This window comes from Centruroides vittatus, unplaced genomic scaffold, assembly GCF_030686945.1.
Source record: "Centruroides vittatus isolate TY-2023 unplaced genomic scaffold, ASM3068694v2 contig_651, whole genome shotgun sequence".
Lineage (NCBI taxonomy): Eukaryota > Metazoa > Arthropoda > Arachnida > Scorpiones > Buthidae > Centruroides > Centruroides vittatus.
Genome location: NW_027122405.1, coordinates 1,918,513 through 1,944,026, shown reverse-complemented (window position 1 = coordinate 1,944,026; position 25,514 = coordinate 1,918,513). Strand labels below are relative to the sequence as shown.

At 28.1% G+C, this 25,514-nt stretch overlaps 1 protein-coding gene across 5 annotated transcripts in view; it reads left to right on the top strand.

Annotated features, from left to right (window-relative positions):
* The window catches only part of LOC136979905 (putative leucine-rich repeat-containing protein DDB_G0290503), a 157,087-nt gene that overhangs the window by 107,796 nt on the left and 23,777 nt on the right, over nt 1-25,514 (top strand). For 3 of the 5 annotated variants that reach the window (XM_067275937.1, XM_067275935.1, XM_067275939.1), the window contains 10 exons: nt 1,940-2,077; nt 2,176-2,358; nt 4,867-4,998; nt 5,374-5,556; nt 8,170-8,310; nt 11,520-11,711; nt 14,362-14,499; nt 18,483-18,521; nt 22,052-22,234; nt 22,312-22,443. In XM_067275937.1, the coding sequence (XP_067132038.1) occupies nt 1,940-2,077; nt 2,176-2,358; nt 4,867-4,998; nt 5,374-5,556; nt 8,170-8,310; nt 11,520-11,711; nt 14,362-14,499; nt 18,483-18,521; nt 22,052-22,234; nt 22,312-22,443 (1,461 nt within the window). The remainder of the gene's footprint in view (nt 1-1,939; nt 2,078-2,175; nt 2,359-4,866; nt 4,999-5,373; nt 5,557-8,169; nt 8,311-11,519; nt 11,712-14,361; nt 14,500-18,482; nt 18,522-22,051; nt 22,235-22,311; nt 22,444-25,514) is intronic. The other 2 variants (XM_067275938.1, XM_067275936.1) reach the window with 1 other exon arrangement.

Here is a 25,514-nt window from a genome sequence, read left to right as displayed (position 1 = left end):
ATGGTGTTGTAACACCACACTTGCTTTCAATAAGAGATGGCACCTAACATCTATCTCTTATCATTGCATCAATTCATATTTCACTTTTCAACAGAAACAATATCATTATATAAACAGTTACTGCTCTTCTGGAATGTGCTATACATAATTATATTATTTTACTTGTCTCACTAAGCTAATATTTTAATTTTATTAAAATATTTGAAACTGTAAATGATTTTTTCAGCTTTCGATGTTGAATTATGTAAAAAAATAATTGTAAAAGGTTTGCCACGTGAATTCTTTTATTGTTAAGAAATTGTTAAAATCGACATATGTATATCACCAGATTATGCTGATTAAAATCATTTTTATAGTATGAAATTTTAATATTCATAAGTATTAAAATTTGATATTTTCATTTAATGTACTTTGTTATATTTTACTTTTTTGTTTTTATATTGTCTACCTGGACCTTGTTTATAAATAAAAGACTTATTATATTGGTGACTAAAACTTCCTCTCTTTGCTAATCAGAAACTACACCAGTATGATAAGTCCTATTTATAAACAAAGTCTAAGTAGACAATACAGGGTGACAATAATTAACCCGTACAAAGTTTGTAGCAATGCTGCACCTGAACTTTTTTACTGTCACCAATTTACATAATATTGTTTAATTCTCCATGATTTCCTGCCCGTGTAGATATACTTTCGATGTAATAAGGGTTAGTTCTTTATTTTTTTAATGGTGTCGAACAAATGTTGTGCAATTTTGGAGCTATTCCGGCAAGGAAAGCATCAATGTGAAATTGTTCGTCTGCTCGGTGTTCCAAAAATGACAGTCTCAGATGCAGTTCGGCGATTCAAGGAGCTTGGCCACAATGGTGACCGTCCCGGACGTGGAAGAAAGCGCACTGTCAACACGTCTAGGAACCGCAAGATCATCACAAAGTGAGTTGACTGACATGCGAAGGTCTCCATGAGAAAAATTGCTCGTGAGATCAGAATCAATCGCAAATCGGTGCGGTTAATGGCGAAAAAGGAACTCGTACTCAAGCCCTACAAGTTCCAAAAGATTCAGCTCCTCACCGATGAAAACAAGTGCGTGAGACTCCAAAGATCCCGTTAACTCAAGCGTCGGGCCGCAGGTCGACAATGGGAGTGCATTCTCTTCACAGACGAGAAGCTTTTCTCCGTACAACCATCAAAACGACAGGAACTGGTCCGCGGGGGCTCCTGGACGCTCAGCCGTCATCGAACATCACAAAATCCAATGTCAGTCATGGTTTGGGGCGGAATTTGTGCGAGCGGCAAGACACCCCTTGTTTTCGTCGATCAAGGGGCCAAAATCAATCAAGATGTGTACCACCATGACATTCTCGAGGCTGTGGTACTTCTGTGGGCTCAGCAGCATTTTGGCAGTGCGAAATGGACGTTTCAGCAGGACTCGGCGCCGACACACAGGGCGAAGAAGACTCAGGAGTGTGCAAGGCTCATTTTCCCGATTTCATCTCGTCTGCGGAATGGCCACCGTACTCGCCGAATCTGAACCCAATGGACTACAGTGTGTGGTCCATTTTGGAGGCCAGGGTCTGTTCTAAGCGCCATGAAAGTTTGGAGTCGCTGAAGCAATCTTTGCGCTGAGAGTGAGACAAACTGTCTCCAGAAGAGCGCGGCCCATCGCTGAGAATTTCAAAACGCGTTTGGGGCTCTGCATCAAAGCAAAAGTAGGCCACTTTAAAACTGGCTGAATATCCGATTAATACGTAAAGTATTGTCACTGTTATATGCTGTTGTTTTGCTAATTTTCATTTCTTTAATAAATTTATGATACAAAAAACTTGTACGGGTTAATTATTGTCACCCTGTATAAAAATAAAAAAGTAAAACACTAAGGACATAGAGATAAAAAAAAGAATTAATTTCTTATATTTTATTCATATTTTATTAATTGTAGGAGACTTGAAGAATGAAGAGCAAGTATTGAAGTGGCTTCTGGATAATAAACATCAAAAAGATGATGTTATTGAATATGTTGATAAAAAGATGCTAGATGTTTTAATTGATGATGTTGAAAATTTGGTAGTTTATTTCTGTAAGTTCTAATTGTCACTATTTTATTAACATAGGGAAGCAAACTTTTTATGGAAAATATTTCATAATAGAAATATAATTTTTATTATATTACATCAGATGAAAGGAATTGCCATGAATGTGAAATTTTCTTACAAGAATTGGAGAAAATTGATGATGATACTGATCGTCATGGAATTCATTTTGTGAAAACAGATGACATAAAACTGGCAAAAGATTTTGGTGTTACCAGTCTTCCAACTCTTGTTTATTTTGAAGATAAAATTCCAAGCATATATCATGGTAAATTTTGTATTTATATTATAAAAAAATTTAGATATTTGTTATTTAGTATCTAGTTATTTACCATTCAATTTTAAAGTTATTTTCTTACATTAAATAGAATGCAAATATTGTAAAGATTTATTAAAATCATTAATTAGCTAAATGTGAAATTATGTTAATTATAAGATTCTCTTTATTTTAATTATCATAAACTATAATTTTTAAAATTTATTTTTGTAGAATGACATAAAACATGAGAATTTTTTATTAGCTTGCAAAATTTTGTTAATTTTGCATAACTAATACAGCAATACTGTATTTTACGGACTATAAGATGCACCTGAATTTTGGAGGCAATTTTTTGAAGAAAAAGTGCGTCTTATAGTCCGTAAAATACGGTAATTAATTAATTTTAATCATTTTGTTTAATTAAATGTACCGTTGTGCATCAATGCACTCTCTTTAAATAAATTCTGTTGCATCACTGAACTAGATGCAAATATTTTTATACCGATGAATGGTTATAAATTTTATTTCTTTATCACTTAAGCTGTACTTAGGCCTAAATATTTACAAAAGACATATACTCCTTTAAATAGGTAAACTGAATGACTTTTTTTTATGAGATACAAAAGTAAAGTTTAAAAATTTAGGGAGTGGAAGCAGCAGAAAAAGTTAAGAATCCCTAGTTTAAACGGTTTTTAGACATTCTATTATTATGCTCTTTGGGAACAGTTTTACTAAAAAATCCTAATTCTTTACGTAAATTACTGCTGTCTGTTTCAAAATACTGCCAGGTTGAAAAAGTAATTAAGATTTTTGCAAACTTTTATTAAGCTAATATTTTTTTTATATTTTGTAAGTATTAGTATTGTGTAGGAATCAAAAATATCATAATTTTTATTTAATATGAATTTTGATTCCAGTCATAAGGACAGACTTATTATTTAGAAAAAAATAATAATTTTTGAAATAATTCTGTAGGTACATCATTTGTTTTATCACTGAATTCATAATTAAACATTTTCTGTTTCTTTAATATTCCTTTCACTTTAAACTCTGGAAATACATTTAATTCTTTGCATAGTTCAGATACTGTAATTAGTACATTTTCAAACTATTCGTGCAAGATAGATGCAAGGCAGTAGGCATGGGTTTAAACCCTTTCAAGTACACAAAATAAATTTAAATTTATTGAAGTGATCCTGATTGCATGACACTGTAGTAAATATATAAAACAGAAGTGCTTAATTCTTGTCAGAAATTCAAGGAGGAAAAATTAAACTGCTTTCAGTATCCATTTTGCCATATTTGTGGAATATGATATTTTGTCATCAGAAACTTCAAAACTATGAATCATGCTTTGGACTTTGTAAATTATCAATATTTAATGGATGTTTTGATCATAAATTGAAAACTAATTAAGTTATTTTATTCCTTTCTTTTTTCATGATTTTTAACAATATCAAAAACTAGATGAAATTTAAGCTTAGTACTGAGTTAATGAATATATAGCATTAAATGTTTATACTTTTTGCTTGAAGCAATCTGATAAACTGAAAAAATCAGATACTCATCACAATACACTGCTATTTCTTCATGCACTGCTGAAGAGGGGCTGTTAATGTATCAATTTGTTGTTTTATGTTCTTGCACAGCAACATGTTGCCAATTGCAGTTGTTTTCTCTAACTTTGAAGTTTCATGTGCCAAAATTATTACACTATTGTTTGCCCTCCTAATTTTTAATAACACTTTTCTGATTTTCTATTGAACTTGCCTTGTACAAAAATTTCAGAAAATAATATTTTGTCATTCAATCCCACTTGTCTTTAAATACTGATGCTAAACAGTCACACATGAACAGTAACAAAAACTTTATTAAATAAGCTCAGAGCCATCATCTACATCCTCGGGCAACACTCGGGCAGAAACTAACAAACTTTCACGCACTTTTTCTTTTTTTCCGTTGCCAGGCAACTCCTTGCTAGAAAGTGTTGCCAGACAGTATTCTGAATCTCTGGCGCTGGTGGCCACAGTATGAATGCTATGATATAAATGGGTACATTTATAAAGAAAAAAATGATTAAAAAAGTGATTAATACTACTAGTTATTTACATTTTTCCTTAAAACAGAACTTTACTTTTAGTCACTATATATGCATACCATCAATAATGTTTTTAAAAAAAAAAAGCACTGCTCATAATTATATTGCTTACAATTTCAGTGTTTTTATTTCAAATTTTAATATTTTATTCTCATTAAAATTATTCTGAAAGGTGCGTGACCTCCTGATTTGTAATGCCTAGGAAAGTTTTTCATATGATCCACTATGAGATTGGTCCTAACTTTTATGCAAATTATATATTAATACATTTTAATGAATAATGAAAAAATTTGGAAAAATTAGCTTAACAAGCTGGATATCTTAATTGAAATCTTTATTTGAGATCATATTTACAATGATTTTTTGATCGTTGAATATAAAACTCATAATTTTTAAATTAAAAATAATTTATATTTTAGGAGATTTAAACAAAGAAGAAGAAGTTTTAGCCTGGTTAGTACATCAGAAAGTAGAAGAAACTATTGAAAATGTGAATCGAGAAATGTTCAACAGACTTATTGAGGAGAAGACATTTTTAGCTGTTCTTTTTTGTAAGTTTTAAAACTTTAAAATTAATATTTATAAAAAATAAAATTTTAATAATACAATAAATTCAGAAATAAAATGCTTGTATGCATTTCTTGCCTTTAAGTTTGATTAAGTATTTTCAAGTAATGCAACCTATTTATTTTTAAAGAGCAGCAAAATAAACATTAAAAAATAATAAATAAATAATTAAGCAAAATAAATAAATAAATAGGCAAAAATAAAAACTAAAATTAAATTTAAGATAACAAACAATAGTTTAAATATTTTAATATTAAATAAAGAGAAACTTCGATAAGATTTCTTATAATTTTTACTTATTTCAACTATATTCAATTCAAATCCAATGAAATACATTTAAATTATATTATTTTTTATAGATGTAGAAAATAATAAGGAAAGTGAAGAAGTTGTTAAAGAACTTGAAAATATTGACGATGATTGTTCAGAATATGGCATTCATTTAGTGAAAATGACTGACAATGTCATGGCAAAAAAATATGGTGTTAGAAACCCACCTGGCTTAATATTTTTTCGGCATGGAAAATTTATTCGTTACACTGGTAAATTTAGCTAATATTTATTCTAATTAATAAATATTTTTTTATACGAAAAACACTGTATGTTGTTTATATTTTTTTATATTCATAAATCCATTTTTTAATTTTATTTTTCTGTAATGTGAATGAAAATGATTTGTTTTTTGTTAATAGTCAGTTTTCTTTTAAATTAAATTGTATAGAATTATATGTAGTTTTAAAGTGAAAATGTTTGTGAAAATTTATTTGTAAAAGAAAGGTTAATATACAGTAATACCTTGGTTTTTGTTGACTTTGGTTATCGTCGGTTTTCGGTTTTTGTAGATTTTTCATCATTATATGTTTTACAATATTTTTGTGATTTATAATTTTACTGATTCAGTAATTCATAATTATTAAAATTATTTTTCTATATTATTTTGTGATTTATAAATATATTAAATCATTTGTTTATGTATGTTTTTACTCCTGTTATTGCAGATTTTTTATTTATTGCATTTGTTTCAATTTTAAATGTCTTTAAAATTTTTATCAGTTTTTATTATTGTTCATTATAAACTGATAAATTATCAAATAAACTATCAAACAGATTGCTAAAGTTTAATGATACTACTTGCTGTAATTAATATTTTGAACCATCATCATGCTGTTCATAACTTTTGATGATTAATACTGTTAGCCTATATAAGCAAATAAACCATGCAAAAATAGTCATGTTTTTTGTTATATTATTTATGTTAAAATCTTGATTTTCTGTTGTTAATCTAAATAACTTTTTTTTAACCTGACCCCACCACTTTGTGTTCAACAGCTATGTTAGATTATGAGTAAATGTCTAGGTATTAAAGAATGAATCAGAAAAAATAATTATTATTTTTAAGTGTTTTCAAGTCTTTATTGTTTCTACTTCAGAAAATTCAAAATATTATAAGTATATTTTTAACTTTTATTTTTGTTGACAATAATCAAGATGTCAACAGCTTGAATTAGAAATGACTTTCTGGTTCTTATCATAAACTTCTTTAAACAAAGCTTTCAGATACAGAGTGCTATTAAATAGTAGTTTCCATTAAGAAAAATGTTACCTCTACTGACATCTTGATATCTTTGAAACTTTCAATTGCTAAGCAGCTGAAACTCAGTTTTATAAATCTATTGTCTTACTTTTTCTTTTCATATGAATTTTTTGAATTATGGTAATATTGTAAAAGATGAAGATATAATACAAAAAATTATCCAAAAATTTCTTAAACTTGAAAACAAAGTTATTGTTATAATCTTATTGTTGTCAAACTGGATTTTCTGCAGTTTTTCACTAGACATTTTAAATGTCAATCTCTCTAGCAGCTGAACTTTATGAATATTTATTTAAATTGTTATGATAGTTTCTATTTAGCAATATTCTGTTTAAATATTCAGCAATCTTTCAGCAATTAAATGTTCTAAACTTTAAATTTTTTTTTAATAAGAATTGTCCGAGATACTTCAGTAAATATAATTTGAGGCATTTAACTGAAAACATTATAATATTGTATATTTGGATATTTTTTCTTTTATAAATTAGTTTTTCAGAAGTTTTATTTTAAAAATAATTTTATGATTTCTCTTATTACTTTTATGAATCTGGAACTTACATGTAGGAATAGTAATTTTTCATGTTTCTTATTCTAATTAACCAAGATGATGCCCATCATTATCAAATAGACAAAACCACTGTACACTTGTAATTAGTTGCAGGGTCATGCCTAACCAACTAGCTGTGTGGAGTTTTCTGAGTTTTCTTCAATGTCTAACACCTAAATAAGGTCTGATTTCCCATAGAAAGACCTTTCAGGAGGCACTCCTTTGGCAGATTACCCACATATTTTGTTCCTTTATCCTATCAATCCATTAACCAAGATACTATTATTTGTTTTTATTTTTATCAACTAACAATTTATATACAGTAGAGCGTCGAAAATTGGCGTCAATTGGGGACTGGGGTTGTTCCAATTAGTCATTTGTTCCAATTTCCGACTTTGTACGAAAAAATATATTAACCTGTCCGATGTTCAAATTTTTCTTTGTTGCATATCGCTTCCTGTTGAATTTTTCTCCGTTGCGTGTCGCTTTGCGTTGAATTTTCGTCGATTTTAAGCCTAACGAAAATTTTTATAATAATAATCGAGGCTATCGTATCGTTAAAAATTATTTTTTTATTTTGTACAAACAAAATAAATATATTGAAGAATATAAAAAACATGAAAATTATACTTTAGAAGTAAATTTAGTATCAAAAACGTTCGATTCGGCACGACACAGTCCGACTGAAAATCGTTCCAATTTCCGGCCATTTCAATTATCGACGTTCCAATTTTCGACGCTTTACTGTATTATGTCTAAATGAAAAATATTTAATTGCTGAAAAATATAAACAATTATCTATAGTAATGCTTAAAGTATTTTCAAATGCTCTGTGGATTATCCTAAGATTTTATATACTTTATATTTTATTCAATATTACTACTTCTAAATGCTGTGATTATCAAAATTATTTTAAAATATTATATTATAGTTCTTTACTGTTTTTAATAACTTAATTATTTTTTTAATATAAAAAATAACATTTATGATATAAAGTAACTATTTTATTTTTAGGTGATATGAAAAATGAAAATGCAATTTTACAATGGTTAACAAGTCCTGAGAGTTTAGATTTGAATGATGTCATTGAAAAGGCAAATAAAAAAATGTTTGAACGAATACTTTCTAAAGCAACTTATCTTGCAACTTTATTCTGTAAGTATGGTTATAATAATTTGTTAAAAATCAAGAGATATTCAAAATATAGAAAATGATCTATATCTTGACTGTCTATATATTTTATTAATTTTTGCTTAGTTTACAATATCTTCAATAAATATCAGAGTGTAAGTTAATCGAATATATAGTGTTCAGTACATTTTCTAAAGATCAGTGGAACAATTTCAGCAATGTTTTGTTTATTTATTTATCTGAAGATTTTTTAATGGACATAATATATGCATATCATAGACATTATTTTTAACAATACTGAATTAATCTAAAATATAAACAATAAAAATATAATATAGTAAATCTTTATTACTGTTCAAAAGGTAGTAGTAGTTAGATGATATAAATAGAAAATACTTCTCTAGCTAGAATGTGCATTATCTTATAAGAACTTGTTTGGTTTGATGGTTCTAAAATCCATGTGCAAATTTTATACTTCAGTAACTAAATTATTCACAAATGTTAAAACTGCAGTATTTATAATATTTGAGAGTTTTACTTTTAAAATTTTTTTACATGTGCAATTTGTCTGAAAATGTACAAATGTAAAATACTTTTACATCTACAAGTTTTTTATATTTCTCAATATTGAATGAATTTATTTTATTTAAGATCTCATTAATGATTCCAAATGCTGACAGTTGAAGAGAAATTGTATGATTTAACTTGTAGAATTAAAGTTAATACAGGAGCCTTCATTATATCATGCGTGTTGGGGGACAATCAAAATGAGTGATATACCAGATGGTGCAATATAACTGAAGTATCCATTCACCTGTTTTATTTTCTATCTCCATTATGACTTGCTTTTTAGTGGGTTGCATTTCATACAATGGTAACTTTAAGATCGATGATTGGAATATAATAATATTTCCTTGATAGTAGAAATTTAATGGCAACTAATTTTTTTAAAATTATTGGTTAGTGTTTTTATATTTGGAAGACCAAAAACAGCATGATTTATCCAAATGAGTAATATAATGAGGGGCTACTGCAATAACTTTAAAAGAAGTATTCTGTTCATTATGGCATGTTTAATATAATTTGGTTTTAATTCTGCAAGTGAAAGCATACAGTTTACGTTTTCTTTGATTGTCACAATTTAGGGTCACTAATAGGATCTGTAAATAAAATAAAAATAAATTAGTTCTACAGTGATAAAATTATTATGTAAAATAACTTCAAAAGTAAAGCTCTCAAATTTTATTTACTGCATAGTTGAACATTTGCATATAATTTAGTTATCGAAGTGTGACAAAATTGCACACAGATGTAGGACCATCTTATATTTAGCTCATATTAATTTATTTATATATAACAAATACCTTAATGTCATTAATAAATCATCTAAAATCCAAATTATAAAATATGTGGTAGCAAATGTATTTCTTAATATTCATTTTTTTCCACTTCCTTGAAAATATTCTGTTTACTAAATACATTTTTATTACAGATACAAGTAATCAACTTGTTTGCATCTGATTACACAGATTTGTAGATACAAGGTTAAAATACTTTTGACTTACTTTTAAAAATGGTATAATGAATATAATAATGAGAAAACTTTAAAAAATAAAATGTTTTTATTTTATCAGTTTTCTTTTCACAAGCAGAACTGTTTAATTATCCTTTGAAATGAATATACTGTACAATATCATGTTAAAAATACATTGTATTTAACACCATTTGATTTATATGGTTTTCAACTTGTGTGGACATCATGATTTAATCTTGCAAGTCAAAGATTTACTTTATTATTTCATCTTTTCACAAAATTAGATTAATTTTATTAAATATCCTTTAATTGATATTATTGTTGAAATGAATTTTGGACAGTTTCAAATGACCAAATGATGATAATTGATATTGTAGACATATTTATTTAACCATCAGCCAAATTAATCAAGGAGAAGTTATGCTATAAATATTAATTAGAAATTATATGATTAGAACAAGTAGAGGTAGATGTTAGGTGCCATCTCTTAACAAAAGTAGTAATTATAATTTAATTTTAAACTTAGAATAGTCTGAAAGAAAAGAATTAGCCCAGAGCTGGAGTCAAACCTGCAACCTCTGCTTACTGTATGGTGTGCTGACCAGTTACACCACCCAAACCTCCAAGCGATTCTTCCCTTCCAGACACAGTTAAACTTTATATATAACCAAGAGATGGCACCTAACATCTACTTCTACTTGTTTTAATCATGCAATTTCTAATTAATATTTGTAGCATAATTTCTGCCCAATTAATTTGACTGATAGTTGGATGATTATTAATACATCAGGTTCTTAGGATGTTTAGATATTATAGACATACTCAGAATTTTATAATGTAAAAACATTTTGAGTTAATTTCATTTTAAAATCACTTTTATTATTTTATACAAGTTAAGAAATAGTAAATCATTTACAATTGTTCTATTTAAAATTATTTCCTGCTAATTGACATTATTCATAACATTTTCATTAACAAATGATTTGAAATGATATTTTTAGTAAAGAAATTACTAAATGTTGTAAAATGAAGATAAATAATATAAATTTTTTACTTATATAATAATATTTTTAAGGAAAAAATGAAATAAAATAAAGATTATCTAAATATAAAGTTTAATTCTTTTTACTTCTGTCCTTACTCTTATCAATTTCTGTTGGTATCCTTGTCTACTAGGATCTGGTTTATTAATAGGACTTTTTACACTGGTATAGTTTCAGATTAGCAAATAGAGGAGATATAAGTCAAAACAATATATCTTTATTTTCACTTGTACACTCTGTTTTTGTGTTTTGGACCTGAAGGCCCTGCTTCAGCAGGTTTACAATAACATTCTATAACAAATTTTTTTTAAATTTTTTAAAAAGCAACAATATTGTACCTAACAATGATATTCAAAATGTGTAAAATTACTTACAGGTTCTTTATTGTCTATTATTAATACACCAACACCAGACATAAAGTATTCAAAAAAGGGTTCTTAACATAATGTTTTTTTTTTTTAAATATGCCTGTATAAAAAGACAAAATCTGTTTAATATTTAAAGGTTTTCTTAAAATTGTTTTACTCACTTATCTAGTTTGGTTATTTTTTCTCTATAGGACTTATTTCTATAGAGAAATAAGTCCTATAGAGATTATTTTTTTATATAAATATGTTTGAATAATTGTCTTTTAAATCCATTCCTTTCTTCTTTAGATAGCACAAAAAGCTGCAAGCAGTGCAATAAAGTATTAGAAAGATTAGAAAAAATTGATGATGAAGCTGATGCTGCTGGAATTAAATTTCTTAAGATAGATGATGCACATCTTGCAAAAAAATTTGGAGTAAATAGTTTGCCTGGATTATTATTATTTAAAAAAGGAGAAAAACAACCTAGTGTGTTCACAGGTAATAAATAAGTAAATAAATTTCTTTATAATATTTTTGTTTTGTCATAAATTTGAATAAGTAGATTTTAAAAAAATAATTTAAATATTAAATATCCAATAAGTTTTTCTCTGAACGTCAGACTTTTTATCATTGAAGGCAGTTATTTGATGAAAAGGGATGCACGCACTGTATACTGATATAATTATTTGTAGACTATGTAATGGAAATTTTTTAGCCATCTATTTATGGGTTTTCTTAGCATTGCATAATAAGAGAGCATTTGATCTGATTGATCTATGCCAGACATTCTATTATTATAATCTCTAATCATGTTTGGTCTTATCTGAATTAACTCATTAATTGAGTTATCTAGTTAGTCTATTTGAAGAATTTTTGTTCTATGAGCCAACCACGAAATTAGTATTTTTGGTAAAAATAGGTTTTTATTATAAGTTTGGCTAAAGAATAAATGTAATAAATTGATTTTTGCATTATATGCAGTTAGCAAGTTTCCAACATCACTTTTGATGACACAACATTATCAAAAATGATGTTATGGAGGTCTCTCACAATTGCCTCAAGAAGTAGGCATGACATCATGGATGTTTATAATCTATGCATGATGTAATTACATCTCAGTCTGCAAGTTGCTATGACCTTAAATGCTTGTCTTTGTTAGATCTAGGGCCCTATGACCTTCAACAATTTAAATATTTTCACAGCTTTATTCTATGCACAAAAAATACATAAAAATCATTTTCTAGTCCTGAGAAAACCTCAGTCCTCACAGGTCATTTAGTTCTAGCTGAATTCATTTCACATTATCCCATGCTGTCACAAAGATTGAAGGGTCTCCTATGAGAGCCTGGTTAAGTACATTGTTCTGTAAACTAAACAATGCTTGATGTTGAAATTTTTAGCATATGCAGAGAAGACACATTAGAGGATTTTTCAGAATTGTCAAATTTGAAGAATGGCAATTATGTGCAATGTAATTACGCATGTAAAATCAGCAGAAAATTGCTATCTTAGGGTGCGACTATGCAGAGCGAGCAAGCGAGAATATGTGGTGAGAAGAAGTGAGGTGCGATAAGTCATATGCCCAGTCAGATATGTATGAGAACCAGAAATTCTCTCATGCCAGTGAGATTTCTTGCTTCTTGCTTGTACATGTTTTTTTTGTGAGAACTATATTGCTTGCAACCTCTCATTACTAAATTCACATCTGCATAGTCGCACCTTTATGCATGTGATAATGTAAAAACACTTGCACATGATCACAGATTAAGAATGGCATTGGAGAGTAATTCACCAAATGACATATGTGACAGTCAGCATGTTAACAATATGATGAAGCTTGCACATTGTAATCAGAAGAACATAAGAAATTTATACAAATACAACATTATAAATTGAATAAGCTGAATAAATAATTAAAAGTACTTTCACTACTTTTGTAACCAAAAAAGCATTAATCTACTCCTCAAAATTTCTAAGCCCACCTGGAAATAGTCTTCACAGTCTATTTTAAATCCTTAAGTAAGTACTTGTATTTTTGTTGACAATAAACTTTATGGCAGCTTTGTGCTGTCTTTTACTATCTTTATTAATTTCTAACAAATTAAAATTTTTAAATAAACAAATATATTAATCATAGCCTCAAACACTAAGAAAAATATGATTTTAGTGGAGAATGGCATAAAGTATGGTATAGTTAGCATCTGAATTTTTGAAAGCTTTTAAATATCATCTAATCAATCTTTACCTCATTGTAGGCTGCAAAAAATGCATAAAATCTATCTAATGTTTTAATGTATGTGCATTTCCTTAAATGCAGATAAATTTACAATGATATTTGGAAGACATGAGTGTCAACAAAGTTCAGGTGCAGCAGTAATTATTGAAATTAATTATTGTTGCAAGTCAGCATCCAAGAAAATAAGTAAATAAAACAAAACAAAAAAATAAGGGTGTACTGAGGAGTGCAAAGCTTCATTTAGTAATTAATTAATTTGAAGAGTTTCAAATAAAAAGCAGATTTTTTGTAAGTCTTTAGATTACAATGTTTTGTTTCAACTTACACAATGCCAAATGTTCCTCTATGTTATGTGCAAATATATTAAGTTTAACTCAACACTGACTAGTAGAGGGTGGGAGTTGTCATCAGAGTCAGACCAAAGTATGACCAAATGTATGGCTGCACAAAGCACAATGGGCACAAAATTTACACTATTTATACATTGATTAGCAAGCTCAGAGCATGCAAAAACTTCTTGCACAGAGTACAGATAAGACTACAGCTGATACTGATTAACTAGTTGTTGTTGATTGATATATTTTTGCATTTGGAAAACACACATTTGTTAAAGATATGTTTTAGCATTGTTTTTAGTTTTTATAATTAGATATGATTTTTCTATACCATACTCATCATTAGCTGCTGATACATTATAAATTACTCTAAAGTTTATGAAAATATTGATCTAACTAAATCAAATTTCTACTATAATGAGTTATAATTAAAATGTTTATTAATAAAATGAAAAACTACTTTAAATGTTTTTAATTTATAATCTTAAAATCATAACAGATTTTATATTAATTGTTATATTATTTATCTTAGATGTTATATTAATTGAATCTTTCTATTTAATATTGAACTAAACAGGAGATTTGAAAGAGGAAGAGAAAGTGTTAGACTGGCTAGTTTCACAAAAAGATCCCCGCAGTGAAAGAATTGAAGAATTTGAAGGAGATGCTTTGAAAGCATTAATAGAAAATTCAGAATCTGTTGCAATATATTTCTGTAAGCAATTCTTTATTTTAAAAAGTTAATTAATCTATTTTTATTTTCAATTTGCCAACCAGTGGCTGAGCGGTTCTGTCGCTAAACGCTGGGAGTTCGGTCATGGGTTCACGCCATGTTCGGACAGGCTGGTCACGTGGAGTTTTCTGGGTTTTCTCCGTTTTCTCCCTGTTAGTAACACCTGAATAGGGGCCAGTTTCCTTTACAAGACCTCACCAGAAGGCATTCTTTTCCCTCATGTAACAGAGAACTCCAGAGAAGGCAACAGGAAATCACTCTGGATGTAACTTCCCCAGGATACATCTTGGTGCATTACTAACCACTTATTAACCTGTGCCAGATGCTTGCCGACATCAGGATGTTCTGATATGGCATGCAGAGAGAGAGAGAATAAATATTAAAATAGTCTATTTAAAAATTTATATAAATTAATTTTTAAATCTGGAATATATGTAAATTTACAAACCATAGTAGTTACAATATTTTTCTAAACAAAACTCCCATTAAAATCTGACAAGTGTAAACATTTTTGTCTAAGATGGGATTTGAACCCATGATCAATGTACTAGAAATAATGCATTAATACACACTTTTGCTAAGTATATGACAACATAGTTTCATTTGTAAATTTAATATAAAGACTTTAGAGATTAAAATAATATAAATGATCAATTACTTTATTTATTTGATATAAGAATAGGCTATAAAAAATTATTTGCTCATATATTTTGATAAATTGATATATCATTAAAAATCAATTAAAAACTTTATTATTATACATATTACATTATCATTGTTACTTCAGCCTGTTTGATACATTTATATAATATTCATTAAAAATCATACATTGAATTTTATGAATTTTGCTTTGAAAGTTCATAAGTAAAAATTCTTGAGACAGTTTATAATAAAATCATTATAAATACATTATTATTGATTCAAAGAACTTGAAGAAAAGTTTAATTATTAAAAGTACGTTTTAATTGAAATGCATAAAATTTTAGGATCCACAGTTACAAGATTTTAGCTTAAATTGCTTTCATTCAGTTCAGAAACTCAGGAATTTTTACAATGTAAAATTTTGTTTTTGTATATAGCAATTTAAAATAATGCAATAACTTTCTGATTGTACCATTCGATTTCCAGATTTGTGGTCTGTCAGAAAGAACACGTTATGACTCATTTAACTTGTATCAAATCCATTTATTATACAACTATTTACAGTATATACAGCAATACTTCTTGATTGCTACCAACAACATAGTCTAAAATCTTGCATTTTCTGTTCCATTCACTCAGTCAAGTTGCCTTTTATCCAACTTCGAGATCTGAGGCTGTCCAAGCTGGAGTTGAGTCAGTAGCTTTCCTTTAGGTCTGCCTCAGTTGGCATACCTGTCTCAACTTGTTCAGGATGACTCATGCTAACTGACCCTATGATCAGTTCAAAAATTTTCACCAAAACTGAGTTAGATAGATGATTGGCATGACACTGTTGTTATTAGGAAAAGTATGATGTACAGGACAAGACACTACTAATTTGAGGTAGAGAGCATATATTTTAAATTAAATTAATTAAAAATATGATTAAAAACTGCAGCCCAGCATTGTGACGATGTCAATACTTTTGTTTGTTCACTATGAATTTTATATATAACTATTTTTTTTTAAATATTATCATCAATCACCAATGGTCTGACAGAACATGGTTTATCAATTAAATTGAAATCAAAGTTAGTATATATATTTTTATTTTATTCCTAACCACATCACAAATATTTTCAAAAAAATTTGTTGCAATTACATTTTTTTTAAACTCAAAGTGTAATAAATCAAAAACACTTCATCAAATGCCAGTATTTCTATCATAAAGTGGTTCATTCTGCATTGTTGAATTTTATTAAATGATGCATCCTGGACAGTAAATCATGTATTAACAATAATTATTGTATAAATTTATCAGGTGTAATACCTAATTTAAACTCTAATCCAAACTTCAAAAATGAAATTACTTTCTCATCAACTCAATATATCATACAAACACATGTTACTATAATATAGTAATAGTCCACTTAGTGGGTTTAACTGCTTTTTTTTATCTTAAAAAAATAATTATATGGAAATATAGGATATATAGTTTTCTGAACTGATATTTGAAAGTAAATATAATAATCATAATTAAGTGAATATGCCTTGAAACAAAATTCCAATAATTAATAGTTACAGAAATCATGCAAATCTTCATTAAGAAGCTCCAATTTTACTTAATTTTAATCATATCAAATTTAAGTTCATTGAATATATAATAAATGAAATTTAATATACAATTACTTGTATTTTGTTCTTTAGGATAATTTGCCACCGAAGTTAATAGTTAGCTGTTAGAATTTGAGTGTGTGTGTGTTTGTACACACAAATTTTGAATTCATAAGTGTTTTTACTAATATTAATTTTTTCAGTGATTTTCATAGAATTATGGAATATACTGTATATCTTGGCAGATAAGACGATAGTTGAATTATAAAAAAAGGGCCCCCAAAATCCGGGGTCATCTTATAGGACAGATACAAAAAATTAGATTGAAATTTATGTAAATTAAAACCATTATAAAAAAATGGACAAACTGTAATTATTTACTAATAGAGAGTAGGATACATGCACAAAATAGAATAGCCCATACGACATTTTTGTAAATAGTCAAGGTCATTACCCGAATGCCAAATCAGTGCAAATGCTTGCAATAATCACAAGGCAGTGCTGCCAGATGCAAGAAAATAAATTTGTTAATTTGAAAAATTACAAATAGGACATAATTCCATATATGCTATACAGTATTATTATTCAGAAGATGATCGCTGATCTAAACTAAATTCATAGGCTGTTGATAGTTTGAGGGTCGTCTTATAGGACAGATATAAGCTAAAACTATAAAACTTCGACGAAAATTTATATCTCGTCTTATCTGAAGGTCATCTTATCTGCCGAGATATATGGTAAATACTGAAAATTATATAATTAAACATTGCCATTATTTTATTAAACAAGAAAAATAGTGAAGGATATTTTTCCATAAAAATAAGAAAAGTAGTAAAATTGATTCTTCAACAAGATTTTTAATTATAATTTGGTATCAGAATTTTCAGTAGGATGATTAAAATTTGTAGACTGATTTTGAACATTCATATTTTATAATTTAATTTTTAAAAATAAAAGATTAGTGCAGTTTTTATGCAATTCTTACTAATCAATTTAAACTAAAAAAAATATTCTATATAAAATATAGAAGAAAAAAATTTTTTTTAGTTTATTTTTGTGCATATTATTTTATTAATAATTAATTTACTTTTATTTTTATTTCAAAACTATAATATTAAATAATAAAGTTTTTATTTTTTAATTTAATAGCTTGATGTTGAGATTTCAAATGAGTTTTTCAAGTCAAATTAATCTTTTTATTGCTGTTAATAGTAATTCTTTGCAATTAATGATAGAAAAATAAGAAGTTTATTGCTATTTATTTATTTATTTATAGATAAAATTACTCCTAAAATTTATGTATTTATTGATTATTTTAATTTTATTTTAAATGTTTTCTTTTATTTTTAATACTTTCAGAAACATTATTATTATTATTTTTTGAATAAAGCTTCCTCTAATATTTAATAATAATAATAATATCAATAATGCATAGTATAATTTAAATGATATATTCTATAACAAATTGTATAACATTTATTTTTTCAAACTTTATAAAGCTTTTCAATATTTAATTATTTTTTAACTCTTTAAAAAGAATAACAGAAATCAAACCAATTACATTTTTGCTTTCACTACATTTAAAACAATTTTTTAACGACTCACACTTTCTAAAGATTTGTTATTACATTAGTCCTTTTGTAAATAATATCAGTTCCTATCACAATAAAACTGAATTTAAATATCACCAAGAAAAAGTTAATGAATATTCTTCTTCTTCTTCTTGCAAGATGATAAAGCGAAATGCTCGCCCTGCGAAGGAAGTGTGGGTAGGTGATTCATAGATTTAGATATTTTTAACAAAATCTATTTGCTATAAATTGATCTTTATTCTCACTATTTTATACATTTTATGTTTTATTAAAGCAATTCACTTAGATTTTCACAGAAAACATTTTTGAGTTTGTATTATACAAATATATTGAGTTTTTCTGTGTATTTGTTTTTGTTTTTTCACAATAACCATAATTAAGATTTCTTGCTTCTTTTGTTGATATTTTTGAAAATTAATTATGGCAACATTTTTTAATTAATTCAGTTTTCTTTTTGATTCAAACTTTTTTAGAGATATATTGATTTATTATTATATCCAAAATATTTATTTTTTTCTGTATAAATATTAACTATGCAATTATTTGGTAGATTATTTATGCAAAATTTTATATTTTTTGTGAAAATAATTTTTAGTGTTTTTCAAATTAATTATAATTAATGATCTGAAGATTTTTAGGAATTATAGAAAAATTTATAATTATGAAATATAGCCTAAAAATATTCATAAAAATAAATACTTGTTACTGTACTTTTTGCAATAAACAAGTATTAATTTTTAGTGGATATTTATTAAACAAAAAATGAAAATTGTTTTTTAAAATTGAAATGAACAAATAAGAAAGAAATTTTAATCTTCAATTAAAAGTTTGAAAAACACCACTTTTAATAAACTAATAATGTTAAGTCAAATTTACAGGTATCGCTTGACTTATGCAGGGTTCATAGTAATCATGAAAACTGGAATTTTCATAGGTTTGGAAATAAAAAGAATTTAATGAAATTTTCATGGAAATTTCTGCCTCATGTTAATGTTACATACTTTTATTCAAAATAATTGATTAATAAATGCAAGTTTCATTCATGTGTAATGTGTAAGAATTTTCTGAGGTGTTTAACTTTATTGAATCAAAAAGTAAATTCAGGAACAAGCTTTATCAGAAACTGAGGCTCAGTTTCTGAATGAATTAGTTAGGTCAGAATCCAGCACTTAGTGCTCAGTGAACATTCATTAAAAAGTAATTCCTGTCTTATGGATTACATTACTCTATTAGTAACTTTACATTAACTTACATACCATGTAATTTTGATGTATGCTGTTATAGACATGTCACTAATGGGTAAATTTAATTGAAATTAAATAGATATTAACATTAAAGACTTCTATTCTTCAGTTTGTACATTTCTGGTTCCAGTCTGTTGGGTTTAATTTCTTTTGATTTATTGTCTGTCCTATAGGTGGTCAACTGTCTCACCATTTACTCTTCTGTTAAGGCCTGAGCCAGACAGTCAAGCTGTTTACAGTCCTCTCAAATTTTATTAATTGTGTTCAATATATCAGACTGAAACTAGCATTCATCTTAATGTAAATACAAATTGGTCACAATTGATAAATATTTGATCAGACTGTGAGCAGCTTGGTAGTGTGGATTGGGCCTAAAGTTACTTAAAGCATATTTCTAAGTTAACATTGATATTTGATTAATATAATATGGGTTTGGCATTACATGAAATTTGACGACAAAAGTAGATTATCATCTCGTGTTAATTGGCACGAAGATAATGATCTACTTTTGTTGTCATCTGTGCAAAGAATTTTGTATTATTGCTATGTTATGAACTTAATAATTTTGCTGTAAGTACAGAACAAGCTTTAAATCTAACAATATTAGGGCAGTGGAAATTTTTGATGATAACATGAAAAATTCATGAAATTTTATGGAAATTTAAATTGACAAAGTACTATAAACACTGTTATGATCAACATGCACAAAACAATCCTGTTATAAGTTGAATTTAATGCAGAAAGTTAAAAGCATACAAATATGAAAAATAATAAATACAGTCAAACTTGTTTTTATGCGGGGGATAGGGACCGCATTAAAAAAAACGCATTAAAAAAATCTCACGAAACTTCACGAATGGCTGTAAATAATAGTTTTCGCGACACAATTAAAAAATATTTTTTTTATGCGGTCAACAGGGACCGCATTAAAAAAAGTCTCACATAGAAAATAACTCAAAACCGTACGAAATAGAATTTATTGACAACAGATGTCAGCACTTGACTGCATCGTCTGGTCTATCGTCTGTTTTACATATTTTTGTCCAGATGGTGTTTTGTTGACTTAAAAAGTAAATTATTTCATTTTTCGCATATTCATGCAATAATATTACTATAATAAGTGCATTTATGCTATAATAAGTTCATTTAGCTATAATAAGTCAACGTAAGACATGACGAATCGCACGAGACTAGTCGCCAACTATACCGCACAAATTAAAAATTCGCATTAAAAAAATCGCACAAATAAAAATCGTAGATAAAAAGAGCGCATAAAAACAGGTTTGACTGTACTTATTTCTTTCAAAGTTTCAAATATAAATATAAGTAAACAAAATGATTGAAATCAATTTCCAGCACAAATTTATCAGAAAGCAAATGTTTTCAGCATCTTTAGTCTATCTGCCCATTTAACATGGTTGAAAATATTTGCATAATTTTGTGCTGGAAATTAATTTCAGTCTTTTATTTATTAATTATACCCAGTTTTGAACAGTTGATTATAAATATAAGTATGCACAATAACTTAAGATCATCTGTAAAACATTTTCATCACTTACAAAAGACATTGATTTGTTTTGAAGTTTATCAGAAGGAAAGTGGAACATAAGAATATTGGCCAATTTTGTCTTCAGTTTATATTCTGGTGTCCTCATGGGGGGTGATTAAACCATAATACTCTAAATTTTTTAGTTCAAGGTTGTAAGTCTGAGTGATAAAATTTGACATAGTTATAAGTCAAGGGATACCATTATACTTAAAAAATTCTGTTAAACTTTTGTATGCCCAGTTAATCATTAAATACTCAATAAATTTATTGTTTTAGTGTTTAATTACTAGTATTTTTATGTTAATTGATAAAAAAATACTTTATGAATCATTCCAAGTAAACTAATTTAAATAAATTAAATTTAAAGTAGTTTGTGTATATTTGACCTAATTAAATCATTATTATTTTTTATAAAATAATATAATATTGTAAAAGCTCCCTACCTTGATATTAACCCAGCAGTGATGGAAGTTCATAAAAACAAATGTTTTCAGTCTACTTTTAAGGCCTGCTTCAGGTCACAAATTTCAAATAGATGGAATGCCCAACTCTTTGACACCCAACTATTCTTAGAACTATTCTTATTTAATTAGGATCTAAGTTTAAGAAAATACTTAGTTAATTGACTTTATGGCCATCCTTTATTTTAAGATATTGAAATTTAAAAAGAATTTAATTTCAAGTACTTTGAATAATCTTCAAATTATTGAAAGCACTCACTATTTTTTTCCATGTTAAATGTGTTTGTATATTATTTTAATACCTTAAAAAATGAATAGTCATAATTATTTTTATCAGTTATGGTTTGTCATTTTGGAAAGTAGTTAACATGTATTTGTAGTAGTCTCATAAACTAAAAATATTTTTAATGCTTTTGAGAGTAAAGATATAATTGTACCTTAAATATTTTATAGATACTGCAGATTGTTCTGATTGTAATCAAGTGCTTGAAGAATTGGAAAATATTGATGATGACACAGATAAATATGGGATACAGTTTATAAAGACAACGGATACACCAATTGCTCTAAATTATGGAGTCAAGAATTTTCCTTCCTTAGTTTATTTTGAAAAACAAGTTCCAAGTGTATATGAAGGTATTTTTATTGTATTTTTTCAAAAACTAAACTTTTGTTAATGGTAAATAATTCTTAAAAAATCTGCTATTTTAAAGGTGATCTGTCAGCAGAAGAAGAAGTTCTTCAATGGCTAGTTCAACAAAAATCTGAGGATACAATTGAAGCAGTTAATAGAGAAATGCTAGAACATCTTATTCAAGAACAGCAATATCTTGTTGTGTTTTTCTGTAAGGTTTAGTTTTTCTTTATTAAGAACAAAACATATTTTTTAAAATTTTTTTATTTATCATATTTATCTGTCTGCCTACTGAATGTTTATAATATTAGCACTATAAACATTTCTTAAGTATATAGTGAAATATAGTTTTGATTTTATTGTTAAATTGTATTAGAATTTAATTTGCATTTAATAACGTTTTTTTTTATATAGCTTGAATGTGGCAGTTTGTAATCATAACAGAAATATGTTTTGTTTTGAGTCTGTGATTAATATTTAAAATTATTAAGGTAGAAATATTATTTTAATTAGGATCTAGTTATAAATAAATGACTACCAAATTGCATGAGAACAAATCATACATTAATATACTGTGGGGAAGTACTCGATCTTTAGAGTATTCCCCGTGCAAGAACAAAACAAAAAAAAAACTTCAAAGAAATAAATCACACACTCTATGACTCCAATGCAAGGAACTTAAAGTTTATTTTCCCAATCACTACTCTGTCCCTTCGCTATAACAGACACTAAAACAAAAGAAACAACACACACAAAAAAAACAATCCCACGACTCTATCGTCTACATGTCCTCTCTCCATTCTTTCTTCCGAAAAAGTCCCTCTTCTTCTGTTGAGCATGCGCGTGTGAGGCTCTGGATAGGTCCGAACCTCACTGAAATTCATGTTAAAATCATTTATTTTTAGGAAAAAATTATTTTTTTTAGAGGGAAAAAAGTAGAAGTTAGAAATAGTTTTTCTTAAAGAAAACGACGCAAACTTTTAAACAATAGAACAATGGGGAAACGTAGATCGTCTATCTCCGAGTGGGAATTGAATTAAACTTCGATTTTGACTTCTCTTGCGCCCCCGAAAGGTTTCGAATTGTCACCAGGTGACGAGAAGAGACCAATCGGAAAGCGGAATCGGAGGAAAACAGATAAAATCTGAGAATTCAAGGACGCGACGGCTTCTCCCGAAAGTTCCAAGTGACGGATCTATTGTTGTGTGTGTGTCTTGTGCCCGTCTTCGTCTCCTGACCTCGGATCGACATCTTTCCATCAATGGAAGTCGATCGCATTGTCCTGGAGTCGCGGAGTCGTCAAGGGAACTGGCCATTCGCAACCCAGGGACACTACTTCAAAATGGGACTATATCGGAAAGGAAAGGAAGACCCAGAGACTGCTGTCGACCTAGAACTTCCAAGATCGCGGAAATCTTGTAAGCTTCTTTCGTGTCAAATAAACGGTTTCTGGAAACCGTAGAGTCTGTCTCAGTGCCGATCGCCCACATACGACCCTTTGCGACTGCTCGACCCTCTTGACATAGTCGGCACCCTGTCGGCAACCTCACACGCGATCTCCCTCTCTCTCTCTCTCTCTCTTTTTTTTTCTTCCGAAAACGCAGCCCATCCTTTCTTTACCCTGCGGCCCACCCAAGGATCATGCAATAGAACACGTGATCTTTGGACCACATATCTCCCCTCCTCCCATTAACTTTTACAACAGGAAGCTTTTACGCTATGAGGGCCTGTCCCTCCTTTACACCGTGAACCACCCAAGGGGTTGGTTACGAGCCGGTTAGGCAACAGAACACGTGGTCTTCACACCACAATACTTTTAATTTTCAGTAATTCATAAAGTGTGATAGTGAATAATTTAATTATAAAATAATATAATCATTTCCATATTTTATTGGGTTTGTTATATTTTCATCCTTGTTTAAAGACTATCTTCAGGCTGTACATCAAACTCAAGTGTCCAATGGCTTTCCATAGAACACATTATATAAATTCAAAGCGAATCAAATGTCACAACATTCTTACAATAGAACACTTTAAAGTGTACAATATTTAGAATAAGAAAATTAAATAAAAATATAAAAAATAAATGTGTAACAGTTTACCAAACAGATAAAATGAATAAAATTGCACTAATAAATACAGTCCATAAATTAGAATAACAGTAAACATATAAGTAGATATAAGAATGTGTATGTTGTATTAATTATATTGTCATAATTTCAGTCATCCTTACTGGTTATGGAACAGCATACATTGACTTCAATGTTTATTGTTAAAGTTTATGCATTCATTAGTTTCAGAAAATAAATATATTTTCAGTTGTTCCAATTCTTTTAATTTTTCAAAGTTATGGATTGGTCTCGGATTACTTTAGCTACCCATAAGTCAACTTGCTTCTCCGGTACTGCTGTATGTGCTGCTAATGTGGTAACAGGTTGCCAACTGTTAAGAAATGACAAAGATCAACACCATCTACCAAGACAATTGATTTAACACTACACAGATGTATATTGGAGCAAATCAAGATTACTCAGTACATGCATAAAAGAGTATGAATGGAATATAAGGACGAGTATCCATTCTATAGCATTAGTAGCACGTGTAGTGGCCAAGATGATTCAACCTACCCATAACTTGGTAGAATTATTGTATTTCTGCATGTATTTTTTATACTTTTTTGCCATTTTTTACTAATTGAAAATCGAGAGGCAAAAAAATGTGTGAATTATTTTTGAAGGTAGATTATATCGGTATTTATTCTTACAAGAAATCTTGATTAATTAACAGAAGTCATGATTTTATAAGATAGTTTTAATATTTTAAAAACTTTGCATACATATTCTGAATATTTTGAACTTTCACATCACATAATATGCTGCTGTTTTGGTAGATGTGTAAAGATTTTTCCTTTTCATAAATTTGCTGACCCATCCTCAACTAGCCTTAAACTCAAGGGAAGAAATATTTTGTCTGAGCAATATTGCAAGCTCATGATTGCAACATATCACATGTTATAGCGCAGCTGTAGTTGCTTGTTTCTTCAACATACCATTACAGTTTTTCCTCAAGTTGGGGATACTTCCAGTCTTGGGACCACAAAATGTCCTCACATTGGAGTTTGCATTGCTTAGAGCTTCCTTTTGTTTATACCAGTAGCGAATAAGTGCCTCACTGACACCAAATTTTCATTCACCCTCTCAATTTCCATCTGTTCCACAAAGCAGATTACTTTAATTTTATACTGTGTGGTAAAACTGTTATTTTTTCTTGCCATCTCACAAA